This window comes from Coffea arabica, chromosome 4e (assembly GCF_036785885.1).
Source record: "Coffea arabica cultivar ET-39 chromosome 4e, Coffea Arabica ET-39 HiFi, whole genome shotgun sequence".
Lineage (NCBI taxonomy): Eukaryota > Viridiplantae > Streptophyta > Magnoliopsida > Gentianales > Rubiaceae > Coffea > Coffea arabica.
Window position 1 is genome coordinate 47,905,778 of NC_092317.1, and position 13,996 is coordinate 47,919,773.

Below are 13,996 nucleotides of genomic sequence, written 5' to 3' on the forward strand. Positions count from 1 at the left end.
CAACAGAGACACGACTTGGGAGTTGGAAAGAGGAAGAAAGGCTCGATGGGAAATGGGAAATGGGAAGTGGGAAGTGGGAACTGGCTGAAAGGCTAGAAAGGCAGAAAGGCTAGAAAGGCTGAAACTGAAAGGCTGAAAGGCTAGAAAGGCTAGCGATGGGAAGTCTGGGCGGGAAGTAGGAATTTTTTTTTTTTTTTTTGAGCAAAACTCTCAGATATATATATGTGTATATAAATATAGAAAATCCACTGTCCAATATTTACATGATACGCAAGGGCAACGTATAACTTCAATCATTCCACAGCCTTCCCTTCTAAGAGACTCGAAAAGTCAGGAAATAGCAACAAAAGAAGGGATACTACAAGATTACAGCAGTCAAATAACAGAGGCTTTTTGGCACAATTTTAGCCGCTGAGTCTGAACCTTGTCTTCATTCCCATGTAACTGATATCATGGAGTTAGCAAGCCCTGATGCCTCGAATGTTAAATCTATGTTGTAGTCCAAGGACTTGGACCCAGGGATAGCTTGTGTCAAGCGAAATGGCCTTGTCTTGGCTTCCTCCAACTGAGAACAGCAGAATGACCACAGCAACTGAATTGGGAAGTAGGAACTTGACTATTCTTTTTAGTATAATTATCACTTCACCCATAATTATTCCTCAGAATTTATTTAATAATATTAGTAATTTTATATATAATCTTTTTTTAAATTTTTATGCGATACTCGATAAAGCTCGTCGAGCTTTCGAGTATCAAATTTATGGGCTCGAGCTCGACTCGATAGCTCTATCGAGCAGCTCGAGATCGAGATCGAGCTCGATTAATCGAGCTCGAGCTCGAGCTTTTGGCCGAGCACATATCGAGCTCGAGTCGAGCTCCTCGACTCAGCTCCACCCCTACACAAAAGGTTGCTAAACCACTAGTTAATTATTTGGATTGTAAATTATTTAAGATATTTTTACTGTAGCACTTTTTGTGATATGATGTATGTGAGATAAAAAGTTAATTGGGAAGATAAAAAGGTGTGTTGGAAATTGTAATGATGATGTAAGCAAATAAATTTTGACAAATAATCCTCAATCCAAACAAACCCCTAGTTTTATCCCCTCTTATGTGACATGCTTAGTAGTGTCAATAAAAAGTTTTATATTTTTGACCCTCGTGATATTACAAGTCACAAACCACCTAGAAGAAAATAAAGTCATGCAACCAAATTTCATGCTCATAAAAAAAAAAAACTCAAAACACAATACTGATATATTCTCTCTTGACAGTTAGGGGTGTGCAAAATCAAAAAATTTCGATTTAACGATCGAATTCGAAATTTTTGAAATCGGTAATTTGGAATTTGGCACTGAAATTGGAATTTTCGATTTCGAATTATGCGAATTTGGTTCGAATTCAATAATGGAGTTTTTGAAATCGGACATTTTCGATTTCGAATTTCGTTTTATAACATATATATATTAATATTTATTTATATATATAATAATAATTTTTATTTCAATTTCATTTTATAATATGTATATTAATATATATTTATATATATAATAATATTTTTTATAATATATGCAATATATAATTTATATTATATAACAATACATCTAACAAAAAAGAAAAAAAAGGAAAAAAGGTTTCCAAATTCGGTGAATTCGGAATTTACCGAATTCCCAATTGAATTCGGAATCGAAATCGAAATTGGAACTGGTGAATTCGAAATCGAAATCGATCGGTAATTTCTATGCCAAAATTTTGAAAAATTCTGAATTCAAACTTTCGAATTACCGAATTCGAATTCGATGCACAACCCTATTGACAGCAACCAGCAAAATAACAAGAAGTACGTCATAAAAAATGAACAATATATTTCTACTTGCCAAACCATCACAAAGCCACTAATATTGATCACAGCACTGAGAAATGCACCTATATCAATCATTAGTTAAATTTGCTGCATAAACAGTCTTCTACATCTAAAATTTGCTTCTTTACAGGTAGTCAAAAAATTCAAGCAAACATCACACACTTTGGCTCTATATTAACGACAAAGGAATTATGTTCGCATGGTTTCGAAAGTTATATATAACCCTTTATAGTTTGGACTAGAATGTCAAAACGACGAATTTTATATTTTATAACGGAATCAACTAAAATATCAAAAGTTCTCCGATTCTTTTTCATACTTATATGTAGGGGTGGAGTTGAGCCGAGTCGAGCTCGAGTAGTACCATACTCGAGCTCGAGCTCGAAGGTTATGAGTACTGCTCGAGCTCGAGCTCGAGCTCGAACAAGCCTCAAACTTCGAACTCGAACTCGACTCGATGTAATTAAAGAGAACTCGAGCTCGAACTCGTATAAGATTCGAGCTCGAGTACTCGAACTAAGCTCGTAAAATGAGCTCGAAAACATTTGTTTTCTAAACCAGAATTCAGCAAAAATTGAGCGCAAAAAACTGTGCTATCCTTCAATATAGCAATTCATATTAAAACATGCATTTTGCTTCATTTCAACGCAAATGCCAACCATGTGATTCAAGCACTCTAAAAGCAACATTATCAAACTAGTTAATATAATAGAAAAAATGATAGTTTCTCAATAGCCAAAATAGCCATGTAAGCAAAAGAAATAGAGAACTTGATATTAATAGCATTTAGTCACAATACACTGAACTCTGTATCATTTGAGATCAAGTTCTCTATACAACATTCTATTAAGATCCATTGCCAAGATTCTATACAGCAACTCATGTACAGATTTTAGTCAAAAATCAAAATACAACCTGGTAGTATCTATACAACATTCACTTGAGTCAAAGAAATCACCAGATTCACTATAGCTATGCAGATTTGAGTCCAAAGTCAAAAGTCAAAACACAACTTGGCAGCCACAGCTTGTCAACAGTCAAAAAAATCTCCAGATTCACCAAAGTTGTACAGATTTGAGTCAAAAAAGTCAAAACACAACTGGCAACCACAGCTTGTCAAGTGTCAACATTCGCTTGAGTAAAAAAGTCACCAAATTCACTATAGCTGTACAGATTTGAGACAAGTCATTTGAGATGTTAACTGCATAGAGTTCAGATTCCAAAATTCCAAGTTTCTAACACCTATTGCCAACCAAAAAAATATAAGTCCTGTCAAATATCACCAAAGACAAAAAAATGAATCAAATTAAGGTACAAAATTATCGAGAACTCTAGATAACGCACAATGCCAGACCTGATTCAAAATGAGCCCTTTGCAATAGACCTTCAAATCTTGGGCAATTCAATTTCTTTGATTATTTTAGCTTCCTGCATTTACAATAAAAACCACCCAAGGCAAATAATTTAGAAAGAAAAAAAGTCATAACTTGTTGAACTTGGCCACAAAAGTTGAATGATAAAACAATAAAACTTACTTTCACTTTCTTTGAGATCCCGTGAAGCTTTCTACACCAGTCCCCTGCACACAACAACACTTGAACCGTATCTGGATGAAGGGAAGCACGATAGCTATCAATAACTCGAGTTCCGGCACTAAATGTGGCCTCAGATGCCACTGTAGTTACAGGAATAGCCAAGATGTCAGCCGCCATTTCGGACAATATTGGATACGCAACCCTATTGCTTTTCCACCACTCCAAACAATCATAGGCATTTGGGTTGGAACCAGTCTTTAGGCGAGCCTTTTCTAAATAATCCACCAATTCAGATTTTTGTGGCTCAGTAGTCTCCATTTCGTCACAGTACTCATCAAAGTCAACCCACCTAGAAGAAGATGTTGCATTTTTTTGTGGCCCTTCTGAAGCACATGAGTGGACTGCATTTTCATTTCCAGTTGCATTCAAATCTGCATACTCATCATAAAGCTCAAATAAAGCTTTCTTCACGCTGAAAATATGTTCTTGTGCCTCAAAAGATGGAAACATTTGAGGGAAGGCAAACTCAACAACTCTCATTTTCTGCCTTGGATCTAAAATGGCAGCAATAGCCATTAACAAATTGCATTCGCCCCATTATTTGTCGAACTTGGCCTTCATCTTTCTAATCATAGCTCGGATGAAGTCATTTTCATCATTTTCTCGAGAATCTAAGAGTTTCTTAATTTTCACAGCCTCTTGAAGGAATAAATTGCTCGTAGGATATTCACTCCCGGATATCACATGCGTGGCTGCCCAAAATTTCTCTAACACAGAGCACACTTTTTCTGCCTTTTCCCAATCCTCATAAGCTGGACAGGAATCATAGAGTGGATCTCTATCTTGAAAACGAGGAAAAACATCTTTGAACTTCATAGCACAGCTTAGCATTTCGAAGGTGGCATTCCATCTTGTTCGACAATCATAAAGCAACTTTTTCCCGGGTATTTGAAGTTGTTGTGCAATCTCAGCGAACAACAATAATCTGGTCTCTGAGCGATTGACAAAATCGACGCTGTCCCTAATTTTGTTTACAATGTCCGCAATCTCAGAAAGGCCTAAGGTTCAAGATGTGCGCACAGCATCGAACATGAAACAACTTGCCGCCACCTAATAGTTTCTTCGATCTACTAAAATCATCCCGCAAAACTCTAATAGCCACATCATTGGCTGAAGCATTATCAACTGAAATTGTGTGTATTTTTTGCTCAATACCCCAATCCTTCACACACTTGAAGAGTGAAGCAGCAATCTCAACCCCTCGTCTAGGAGGTGGTATGTGAACAAAGTTGAGCACTCTCTTTTGTAGCTTCCAATCTGAGTCAATCCAATGGCCAATAATAACCATATATTCGATCTTTTGATTTTTAGATTTCCAAAGATCGGTTGTGAGGCTTACCTTTTTCACATTTCTTAACTTTTTCTTCAGCTTCTTTTTCTCAAGTTCATAGACTGCCACACAATCATTTTTTGCTACTCCTCTAATGATCTTTTGCCACTCGGGCATGCCACGCTTTAGGAAAATATTCAAACCTTCTTCTTCAAGAATGGTGAAGGGATGTTCGTGCATCACAATCCAATGTGCAGCGGCTTCTCTCATTTTCTCCATGTCAAATTTTCCGGTATGCAACGGTGGTATAGAAGGAAATGCATCATCAGCCGGCTGAAAGTTCAGTTTCGTTTGTTGTGCAGCTTGTCTTAAACTTGCTTTTCTAGATGGACATGAGTTTCGGTGCCGCCACAAGCTAGTTGTTTGCTTTGATTTACCCCTCGATAGCTTTTTATTGCAGTAACGGCAAATGGCATAGTAATTGCCATTTTCTTCAAATTCGTTGAAGTCCTCCCAAGCTTCAGAAGTTTTATTCCGTTTTGGAATATGGAATTCATCATCTTCATCTAATTTATCATTTTCTCCTTCTTCATTGTTATCGTCAATAACCACAGCTTCTTGTCCTTCTTGTATATTACCCAAAGGAGTACTTTGTGTAATTGGATTAGTCATCATGTTTCCTGGATTCATCGTTGACTCATTGGAGACAAATATTGGGTTGTCCAATATCAATGGAGTACATGAATCAGCATTGGAAACCAGTGGGATACAAGAAATCTCGGGTTGACTGCCCTTGTCTTGGGTTGACATCAGTCCATAAACACATGCAGTCCAAGGCTCCAAGCTAAAGAAAGACAACAAATTTTCAAATCAGGGCAAGGAAATTTTCAAGCTAAAGAAAGACACATCCATTAACGGAGGCTTTCACCATGAATTTCAGAGACTTTTAAGGTGTAAACAAAACTATTTAAAAAAAAAAAACTTGCTCTGATAATTATTTAGAGAAGTTTTAGGCATATGAATTAAATAAAGAATACATTTTTTGAGGTTCTGCTGATAATTCTTTTCAGTAATGAAAAGATTAAACCTGCTACATTTCATTAATCACACTTTGATCATCAACAAATGTATAAATCTGTATTAATCACAGTAATCAGATGCTATGATATACTCTTCCTACATTTTTTTCAAAGGTTTAAAATAAAAACAACTTTCAACTGTCTCAAATATCTTTTGACTTACGCTAAAGGGAAAAGAAATTTCATACTTGTGTTGCTTCATCCCTGCTTTTTATCATACTTGGCAAATCCATACATACCTGCCCTTATACTTGTGTTGCTTCATCCCTAACTTTATACTTTTGTTAGCTAGGACCAACTAAACCAATTATAGAAAGTGCAAATATTGTTCTAGATATGCTAACATGGAGGTCAGATGACACGTACTGAAGAAAAACTTTAGGAGTTCCATTCTTAGAAACATGAACAATATGAAATCAGCAATGCTCATTAATCAATATGGTTGTTTCTTAGCTTTTGCTGGGTATCATGCTGTTGACGTGCCTTGGCAGCATTCAGACCTTTGCCAACAGGCTCAAGAGAAAACAAGTGATTCCTCTAGCAAAAAAAAAAAAAAACCTTGCTCGTATCCAATTTATGAGAAATTGCACAGAAAGACAGAAATAATAAATCAATCTTTAACCCAAAATTCTCTCTTTGAAGACTCTTCACTAAACAGCCAGTGGGTGGCAGAGATTCAAGAGAAGGAGAAGAAAAAATAAAAGGTCGGAGAAGACGAGGAGGCTTTCATATCAGATGCACGGGTTGTGGTGACCAAATCTAAATACAATAACCAACAATTTCAGCAACAAGCTTAAAATACAAATTTTCCTCACGTTTTCCTTACCAGTATGCTTAAATGCTTAATACATAATACAACCAAGTTCTTACCCGCATGCTTAATACATAAATTCAAAAAGGAGAAGGAGATTCTGAACTTACAGGCGGATTCAAAAGCTACCGCGATGGATAAGCAAATCAATAGCTGCTCTGGGAAGCTTCAACGAGCTAGCAACAGAGACACGACTTGGGAGTTGGAAAGAGGAAGAAAGGCTCGATGGGAAATGGGAAATGGGAAGTGGGAAGTGGGAACTGGCTGAAAGGCTAGAAAGGCAGAAAGGCTAGAAAGGCTGAAACTGAAAGGCTGAAAGGCTAGAAAGGCTAGCGATGGGAAGTCTGGGCGGGAAGTAGGAATTTTTTTTTTTTTTTTTGAGCAAAACTCTCAGATATATATATGTGTATATAAATATAGAAAATCCACTGTCCAATATTTACATGATACACAAGGGCAACGTATAACTTCAATCATTCCACAGCCTTCCCTTCTAAGAGACTCGAAAAGTCAGGAAATAGCAACAAAAGAAGGGATACTACAAGATTACAGCAGTCAAATAACAGAGGCTTTTTGGCACAATTTTAGCCGCTGAGTCTGAACCTTGTCTTCATTCCCATGTAACTGATATCATGGAGTTAGCAAGCCCTGATGCCTCGAATGTTAAATCTATGTTGTAGTCCAAGGACTTGGACCCAGGGATAGCTTGTGTCAAGCGAAATGGCCTTGTCTTGGCTTCCTCCAACTGAGAACAGCAGAATGACCACAGCAACTGAATTGGGAAGTAGGAACTTGACTATTCTTTTTAGTATAATTATCACTTCACCCATAATTATTCCTCAGAATTTATTTAATAATATTAGTAATTTTATATATAATCTTTTTTTAAATTTTTATGCGATACTCGATAAAGCTCGTCGAGCTTTCGAGTATCAAATTTATGGGCTCGAGCTCGACTCGATAGCTCTATCGAGCAGCTCGAGATCGAGATCGAGCTCGATTAATCGAGCTCGAGCTCGAGCTTTTGGCCGAGCACATATCGAGCTCGAGTCGAGCTCCTCGACTCAGCTCCACCCCTACACAAAAGGTTGCTAAACCACTAGTTAATTATTTGGATTGTAAATTATTTAAGATATTTTTACTGTAGCACTTTTTGTGATATGATGTATGTGAGATAAAAAGTTAATTGGGAAGATAAAAAGGTGTGTTGGAAATTGTAATGATGATGTAAGCAAATAAATTTTGACAAATAATCCTCAATCCAAACAAACCCCTAGTTTTATCCCCTCTTATGTGACATGCTTAGTAGTGTCAATAAAAAGTTTTATATTTTTGACCCTCGTGATATTACAAGTCACAAACCACCTAGAAGAAAATAAAGTCATGCAACCAAATTTCATGCTCATAAAAAAAAAAAACTCAAAACACAATACTGATATATTCTCTCTTGACAGTTAGGGGTGTGCAAAATCAAAAAATTTCGATTTAACGATCGAATTCGAAATTTTTGAAATCGGTAATTTGGAATTTGGCACTGAAATTGGAATTTTCGATTTCGAATTATGCGAATTTGGTTCGAATTCAATAATGGAGTTTTTGAAATCGGACATTTTCGATTTCGAATTTCGTTTTATAACATATATATATTAATATTTATTTATATATATAATAATAATTTTTATTTCAATTTCATTTTATAATATGTATATTAATATATATTTATATATATAATAATATTTTTTATAATATATGCAATATATAATTTATATTATATAACAATACATCTAACAAAAAAGAAAAAAAAGGAAAAAAGGTTTCCAAATTCGGTGAATTCGGAATTTACCGAATTCCCAATTGAATTCGGAATCGAAATCGAAATTGGAACTGGTGAATTCGAAATCGAAATCGATCGGTAATTTCTATGCCAAAATTTTGAAAAATTCTGAATTCAAACTTTCGAATTACCGAATTCGAATTCGATGCACAACCCTATTGACAGCAACCAGCAAAATAACAAGAAGTACGTCATAAAAAATGAACAATATATTTCTACTTGCCAAACCATCACAAAGCCACTAATATTGATCACAGCACTGAGAAATGCACCTATATCAATCATTAGTTAAATTTGCTGCATAAACAGTCTTCTACATCTAAAATTTGCTTCTTTACAGGTAGTCAAAAAATTCAAGCAAACATCACACACTTTGGCTCTATATTAACGACAAAGGAATTATGTTCGCATGGTTTCGAAAGTTATATATAACCCTTTATAGTTTGGACTAGAATGTCAAAACGACGAATTTTATATTTTATAACGGAATCAACTAAAATATCAAAAGTTCTCCGATTCTTTTTCATACTTATATGTAGGGGTGGAGTTGAGCCGAGTCGAGCTCGAGTAGTACCATACTCGAGCTCGAGCTCGAAGGTTATGAGTACTGCTCGAGCTCGAGCTCGAGCTCGAACAAGCCTCAAACTTCGAACTCGAACTCGACTCGATGTAATTAAAGAGAACTCGAGCTCGAACTCGTATAAGATTCGAGCTCGAGTACTCGAACTAAGCTCGTAAAATGAGCTCGAAAACATTTGTTTTCTAAACCAGAATTCAGCAAAAATTGAGCGCAAAAAACTGTGCTATCCTTCAATATAGCAATTCATATTAAAACATGCATTTTGCTTCATTTCAACGCAAATGCCAACCATGTGATTCAAGCACTCTAAAAGCAACATTATCAAACTAGTTAATATAATAGAAAAAATGATAGTTTCTCAATAGCCAAAATAGCCATGTAAGCAAAAGAAATAGAGAACTTGATATTAATAGCATTTAGTCACAATACACTGAACTCTGTATCATTTGAGATCAAGTTCTCTATACAACATTCTATTAAGATCCATTGCCAAGATTCTATACAGCAACTCATGTACAGATTTTAGTCAAAAATCAAAATACAACCTGGTAGTATCTATACAACATTCACTTGAGTCAAAGAAATCACCAGATTCACTATAGCTATGCAGATTTGAGTCCAAAGTCAAAAGTCAAAACACAACTTGGCAGCCACAGCTTGTCAACAGTCAAAAAAATCTCCAGATTCACCAAAGTTGTACAGATTTGAGTCAAAAAAGTCAAAACACAACTGGCAACCACAGCTTGTCAAGTGTCAACATTCGCTTGAGTAAAAAAGTCACCAAATTCACTATAGCTGTACAGATTTGAGACAAGTCATTTGAGATGTTAACTGCATAGAGTTCAGATTCCAAAATTCCAAGTTTCTAACACCTATTGCCAACCAAAAAAATATAAGTCCTGTCAAATATCACCAAAGACAAAAAAATGAATCAAATTAAGGTACAAAATTATCGAGAACTCTAGATAACGCACAATGCCAGACCTGATTCAAAATGAGCCCTTTGCAATAGACCTTCAAATCTTGGGCAATTCAATTTCTTTGATTATTTTAGCTTCCTGCATTTACAATAAAAACCACCCAAGGCAAATAATTTAGAAAGAAAAAAAGTCATAACTTGTTGAACTTGGCCACAAAAGTTGAATGATAAAACAATAAAACTTACTTTCACTTTCTTTGAGATCCCGTGAAGCTTTCTACACCAGTCCCCTGCACACAACAACACTTGAACCGTATCTGGATGAAGGGAAGCACGATAGCTATCAATAACTCGAGTTCCGGCACTAAATGTGGCCTCAGATGCCACTGTAGTTACAGGAATAGCCAAGATGTCAGCCGCCATTTCGGACAATATTGGATACGCAACCCTATTGCTTTTCCACCACTCCAAACAATCATAGGCATTTGGGTTGGAACCAGTCTTTAGGCGAGCCTTTTCTAAATAATCCACCAATTCAGATTTTTGTGGCTCAGTAGTCTCCATTTCGTCACAGTACTCATCAAAGTCAACCCACCTAGAAGAAGATGTTGCATTTTTTTGTGGCCCTTCTGAAGCACATGAGTGGACTGCATTTTCATTTCCAGTTGCATTCAAATCTGCATACTCATCATAAAGCTCAAATAAAGCTTTCTTCACGCTGAAAATATGTTCTTGTGCCTCAAAAGATGGAAACATTTGAGGGAAGGCAAACTCAACAACTCTCATTTTCTGCCTTGGATCTAAAATGGCAGCAATAGCCATTAACAAATTGCATTCGCCCCATTATTTGTCGAACTTGGCCTTCATCTTTCTAATCATAGCTCGGATGAAGTCATTTTCATCATTTTCTCGAGAATCTAAGAGTTTCTTAATTTTCACAGCCTCTTGAAGGAATAAATTGCTCGTAGGATATTCACTCCCGGATATCACATGCGTGGCTGCCCAAAATTTCTCTAACACAGAGCACACTTTTTCTGCCTTTTCCCAATCCTCATAAGCTGGACAGGAATCATAGAGTGGATCTCTATCTTGAAAACGAGGAAAAACATCTTTGAACTTCATAGCACAGCTTAGCATTTCGAAGGTGGCATTCCATCTTGTTCGACAATCATAAAGCAACTTTTTCCCGGGTATTTGAAGTTGTTGTGCAATCTCAGCGAACAACAATAATCTGGTCTCTGAGCGATTGACAAAATCGACGCTGTCCCTAATTTTGTTTACAATGTCCGCAATCTCAGAAAGGCCTAAGGTTCAAGATGTGCGCACAGCATCGAACATGAAACAACTTGCCGCCACCTAATAGTTTCTTCGATCTACTAAAATCATCCCGCAAAACTCTAATAGCCACATCATTGGCTGAAGCATTATCAACTGAAATTGTGTGTATTTTTTGCTCAATACCCCAATCCTTCACACACTTGAAGAGTGAAGCAGCAATCTCAACCCCTCGTCTAGGAGGTGGTATGTGAACAAAGTTGAGCACTCTCTTTTGTAGCTTCCAATCTGAGTCAATCCAATGGCCAATAATAACCATATATTCGATCTTTTGATTTTTAGATTTCCAAAGATCGGTTGTGAGGCTTACCTTTTTCACATTTCTTAACTTTTTCTTCAGCTTCTTTTTCTCAAGTTCATAGACTGCCACACAATCATTTTTTGCTACTCCTCTAATGATCTTTTGCCACTCGGGCATGCCACGCTTTAGGAAAATATTCAAACCTTCTTCTTCAAGAATGGTGAAGGGATGTTCGTGCATCACAATCCAATGTGCAGCGGCTTCTCTCATTTTCTCCATGTCAAATTTTCCGGTATGCAACGGTGGTATAGAAGGAAATGCATCATCAGCCGGCTGAAAGTTCAGTTTCGTTTGTTGTGCAGCTTGTCTTAAACTTGCTTTTCTAGATGGACATGAGTTTCGGTGCCGCCACAAGCTAGTTGTTTGCTTTGATTTACCCCTCGATAGCTTTTTATTGCAGTAACGGCAAATGGCATAGTAATTGCCATTTTCTTCAAATTCGTTGAAGTCCTCCCAAGCTTCAGAAGTTTTATTCCGTTTTGGAATATGGAATTCATCATCTTCATCTAATTTATCATTTTCTCCTTCTTCATTGTTATCGTCAATAACCACAGCTTCTTGTCCTTCTTGTATATTACCCAAAGGAGTACTTTGTGTAATTGGATTAGTCATCATGTTTCCTGGATTCATCGTTGACTCATTGGAGACAAATATTGGGTTGTCCAATATCAATGGAGTACATGAATCAGCATTGGAAACCAGTGGGATACAAGAAATCTCGGGTTGACTGCCCTTGTCTTGGGTTGACATCAGTCCATAAACACATGCAGTCCAAGGCTCCAAGCTAAAGAAAGACAACAAATTTTCAAATCAGGGCAAGGAAATTTTCAAGCTAAAGAAAGACACATCCATTAACGGAGGCTTTCACCATGAATTTCAGAGACTTTTAAGGTGTAAACAAAACTATTTAAAAAAAAAAAACTTGCTCTGATAATTATTTAGAGAAGTTTTAGGCATATGAATTAAATAAAGAATACATTTTTTGAGGTTCTGCTGATAATTCTTTTCAGTAATGAAAAGATTAAACCTGCTACATTTCATTAATCACACTTTGATCATCAACAAATGTATAAATCTGTATTAATCACAGTAATCAGATGCTATGATATACTCTTCCTACATTTTTTTCAAAGGTTTAAAATAAAAACAACTTTCAACTGTCTCAAATATCTTTTGACTTACGCTAAAGGGAAAAGAAATTTCATACTTGTGTTGCTTCATCCCTGCTTTTTATCATACTTGGCAAATCCATACATACCTGCCCTTATACTTGTGTTGCTTCATCCCTAACTTTATACTTTTGTTAGCTAGGACCAACTAAACCAATTATAGAAAGTGCAAATATTGTTCTAGATATGCTAACATGGAGGTCAGATGACACGTACTGAAGAAAAACTTTAGGAGTTCCATTCTTAGAAACATGAACAATATGAAATCAGCAATGCTCATTAATCAATATGGTTGTTTCTTAGCTTTTGCTGGGTATCATGCTGTTGACGTGCCTTGGCAGCATTCAGACCTTTGCCAACAGGCTCAAGAGAAAACAAGTGATTCCTCTAGCAAAAAAAAAAAAAAACCTTGCTCGTATCCAATTTATGAGAAATTGCACAGAAAGACAGAAATAATAAATCAATCTTTAACCCAAAATTCTCTCTTTGAAGACTCTTCACTAAACAGCCAGTGGGTGGCAGAGATTCAAGAGAAGGAGAAGAAAAAATAAAAGGTCGGAGAAGACGAGGAGGCTTTCATATCAGATGCACGGGTTGTGGTGACCAAATCTAAATACAATAACCAACAATTTCAGCAACAAGCTTAAAATACAAATTTTCCTCACGTTTTCCTTACCAGTATGCTTAAATGCTTAATACATAATACAACCAAGTTCTTACCCGCATGCTTAATACATAAATTCAAAAAGGAGAAGGAGATTCTGAACTTACAGGCGGATTCAAAAGCTACCGCGATGGATAAGCAAATCAATAGCTGCTCTGGGAAGCTTCAACGAGCTAGCAACAGAGACACGACTTGGGAGTTGGAAAGAGGAAGAAAGGCTCGATGGGAAATGGGAAATGGGAAGTGGGAAGTGGGAACTGGCTGAAAGGCTAGAAAGGCAGAAAGGCTAGAAAGGCTGAAACTGAAAGGCTGAAAGGCTAGAAAGGCTAGCGATGGGAAGTCTGGGCGGGAAGTAGGAATTTTTTTTTTTTTTTTTGAGCAAAACTCTCAGATATATATATGTGTATATAAATATAGAAAATCCACTGTCCAATATTTACATGATACACAAGGGCAACGTATAACTTCAATCATTCCACAGCCTTCCCTTCTAAGAGACTCGAAAAGTCAGGAAATAGCAACAAAAGAAGGGATACTACAAGATTACAGCAGTCAAATAACAGAGGCTTTTTGGC

The 13,996-nt window shown here is 36.5% G+C and overlaps 4 protein-coding genes across 4 annotated transcripts; all 4 read right to left on the reverse strand.

Moving 5' to 3' along the window:
- Window positions 1-430: 430 nt before the first annotated feature.
- LOC140005660 (zinc finger BED domain-containing protein RICESLEEPER 3-like) lies at window positions 431-3,975 on the reverse strand. The gene is made up of 2 exons (XM_072046684.1): window positions 3,400-3,975; window positions 431-565 (listed from the first exon to the last, which is right to left on the reverse strand). Exons 1-2 carry the CDS (start codon window positions 3,973-3,975, stop codon window positions 431-433), a joined length of 711 nt encoding a protein of 236 aa, XP_071902785.1.
- Window positions 3,976-3,996: 21 nt separating this feature from the next.
- On the reverse strand, window positions 3,997-5,419 carry LOC140005661 (zinc finger BED domain-containing protein RICESLEEPER 2-like). Its single transcript, XM_072046685.1, has 2 exons — window positions 4,504-5,419; window positions 3,997-4,457 (listed from the first exon to the last, which is right to left on the reverse strand). The coding sequence occupies exons 1-2, from the start codon at window positions 5,417-5,419 to the stop codon at window positions 3,997-3,999; spliced, it is 1,377 nt and encodes a 458-aa protein (XP_071902786.1).
- A 1,810-nt stretch (window positions 5,420-7,229) lies between these two features.
- Window positions 7,230-10,774, reverse strand: LOC140005662 (zinc finger BED domain-containing protein RICESLEEPER 3-like). Its single transcript, XM_072046686.1, has 2 exons — window positions 10,199-10,774; window positions 7,230-7,364 (listed from the first exon to the last, which is right to left on the reverse strand). Exons 1-2 carry the CDS (start codon window positions 10,772-10,774, stop codon window positions 7,230-7,232), a joined length of 711 nt encoding a protein of 236 aa, XP_071902787.1.
- A 21-nt stretch (window positions 10,775-10,795) lies between these two features.
- LOC140005663 (zinc finger BED domain-containing protein RICESLEEPER 2-like) lies at window positions 10,796-12,218 on the reverse strand. The gene is made up of 2 exons (XM_072046688.1): window positions 11,303-12,218; window positions 10,796-11,256 (listed from the first exon to the last, which is right to left on the reverse strand). Exons 1-2 carry the CDS (start codon window positions 12,216-12,218, stop codon window positions 10,796-10,798), a joined length of 1,377 nt encoding a protein of 458 aa, XP_071902789.1.
- Between the last annotated feature and the right edge of the window lie 1,778 nt (window positions 12,219-13,996).

Coding starts and splice junctions, on each gene's coding strand:
- LOC140005661 (XM_072046685.1), bottom strand. CDS start 5,419: ATGAATCCAGGAAACATGATGACTAATCCAATTACACAAAGTACTCCT. Junction 4,458..4,503: donor GAAGAAACTATTAGGTGGCG/GCAAGTTGTTTC, acceptor CTTGAACCTTAG/GCCTTTCTGAGATTGCGGAC.
- LOC140005660 (XM_072046684.1), bottom strand. CDS start 3,975: ATGGCTATTGCTGCCATTTTAGATCCAAGGCAGAAAATGAGAGTTGTT. Junction 566..3,399: donor GGATCTCAAAGAAAGTGAAA/GTAAGTTTTATT, acceptor TGCTGTTCTCAG/TTGGAGGAAGCCAAGACAAG.
- LOC140005662 (XM_072046686.1), bottom strand. CDS start 10,774: ATGGCTATTGCTGCCATTTTAGATCCAAGGCAGAAAATGAGAGTTGTT. Junction 7,365..10,198: donor GGATCTCAAAGAAAGTGAAA/GTAAGTTTTATT, acceptor TGCTGTTCTCAG/TTGGAGGAAGCCAAGACAAG.
- LOC140005663 (XM_072046688.1), bottom strand. CDS start 12,218: ATGAATCCAGGAAACATGATGACTAATCCAATTACACAAAGTACTCCT. Junction 11,257..11,302: donor GAAGAAACTATTAGGTGGCG/GCAAGTTGTTTC, acceptor CTTGAACCTTAG/GCCTTTCTGAGATTGCGGAC.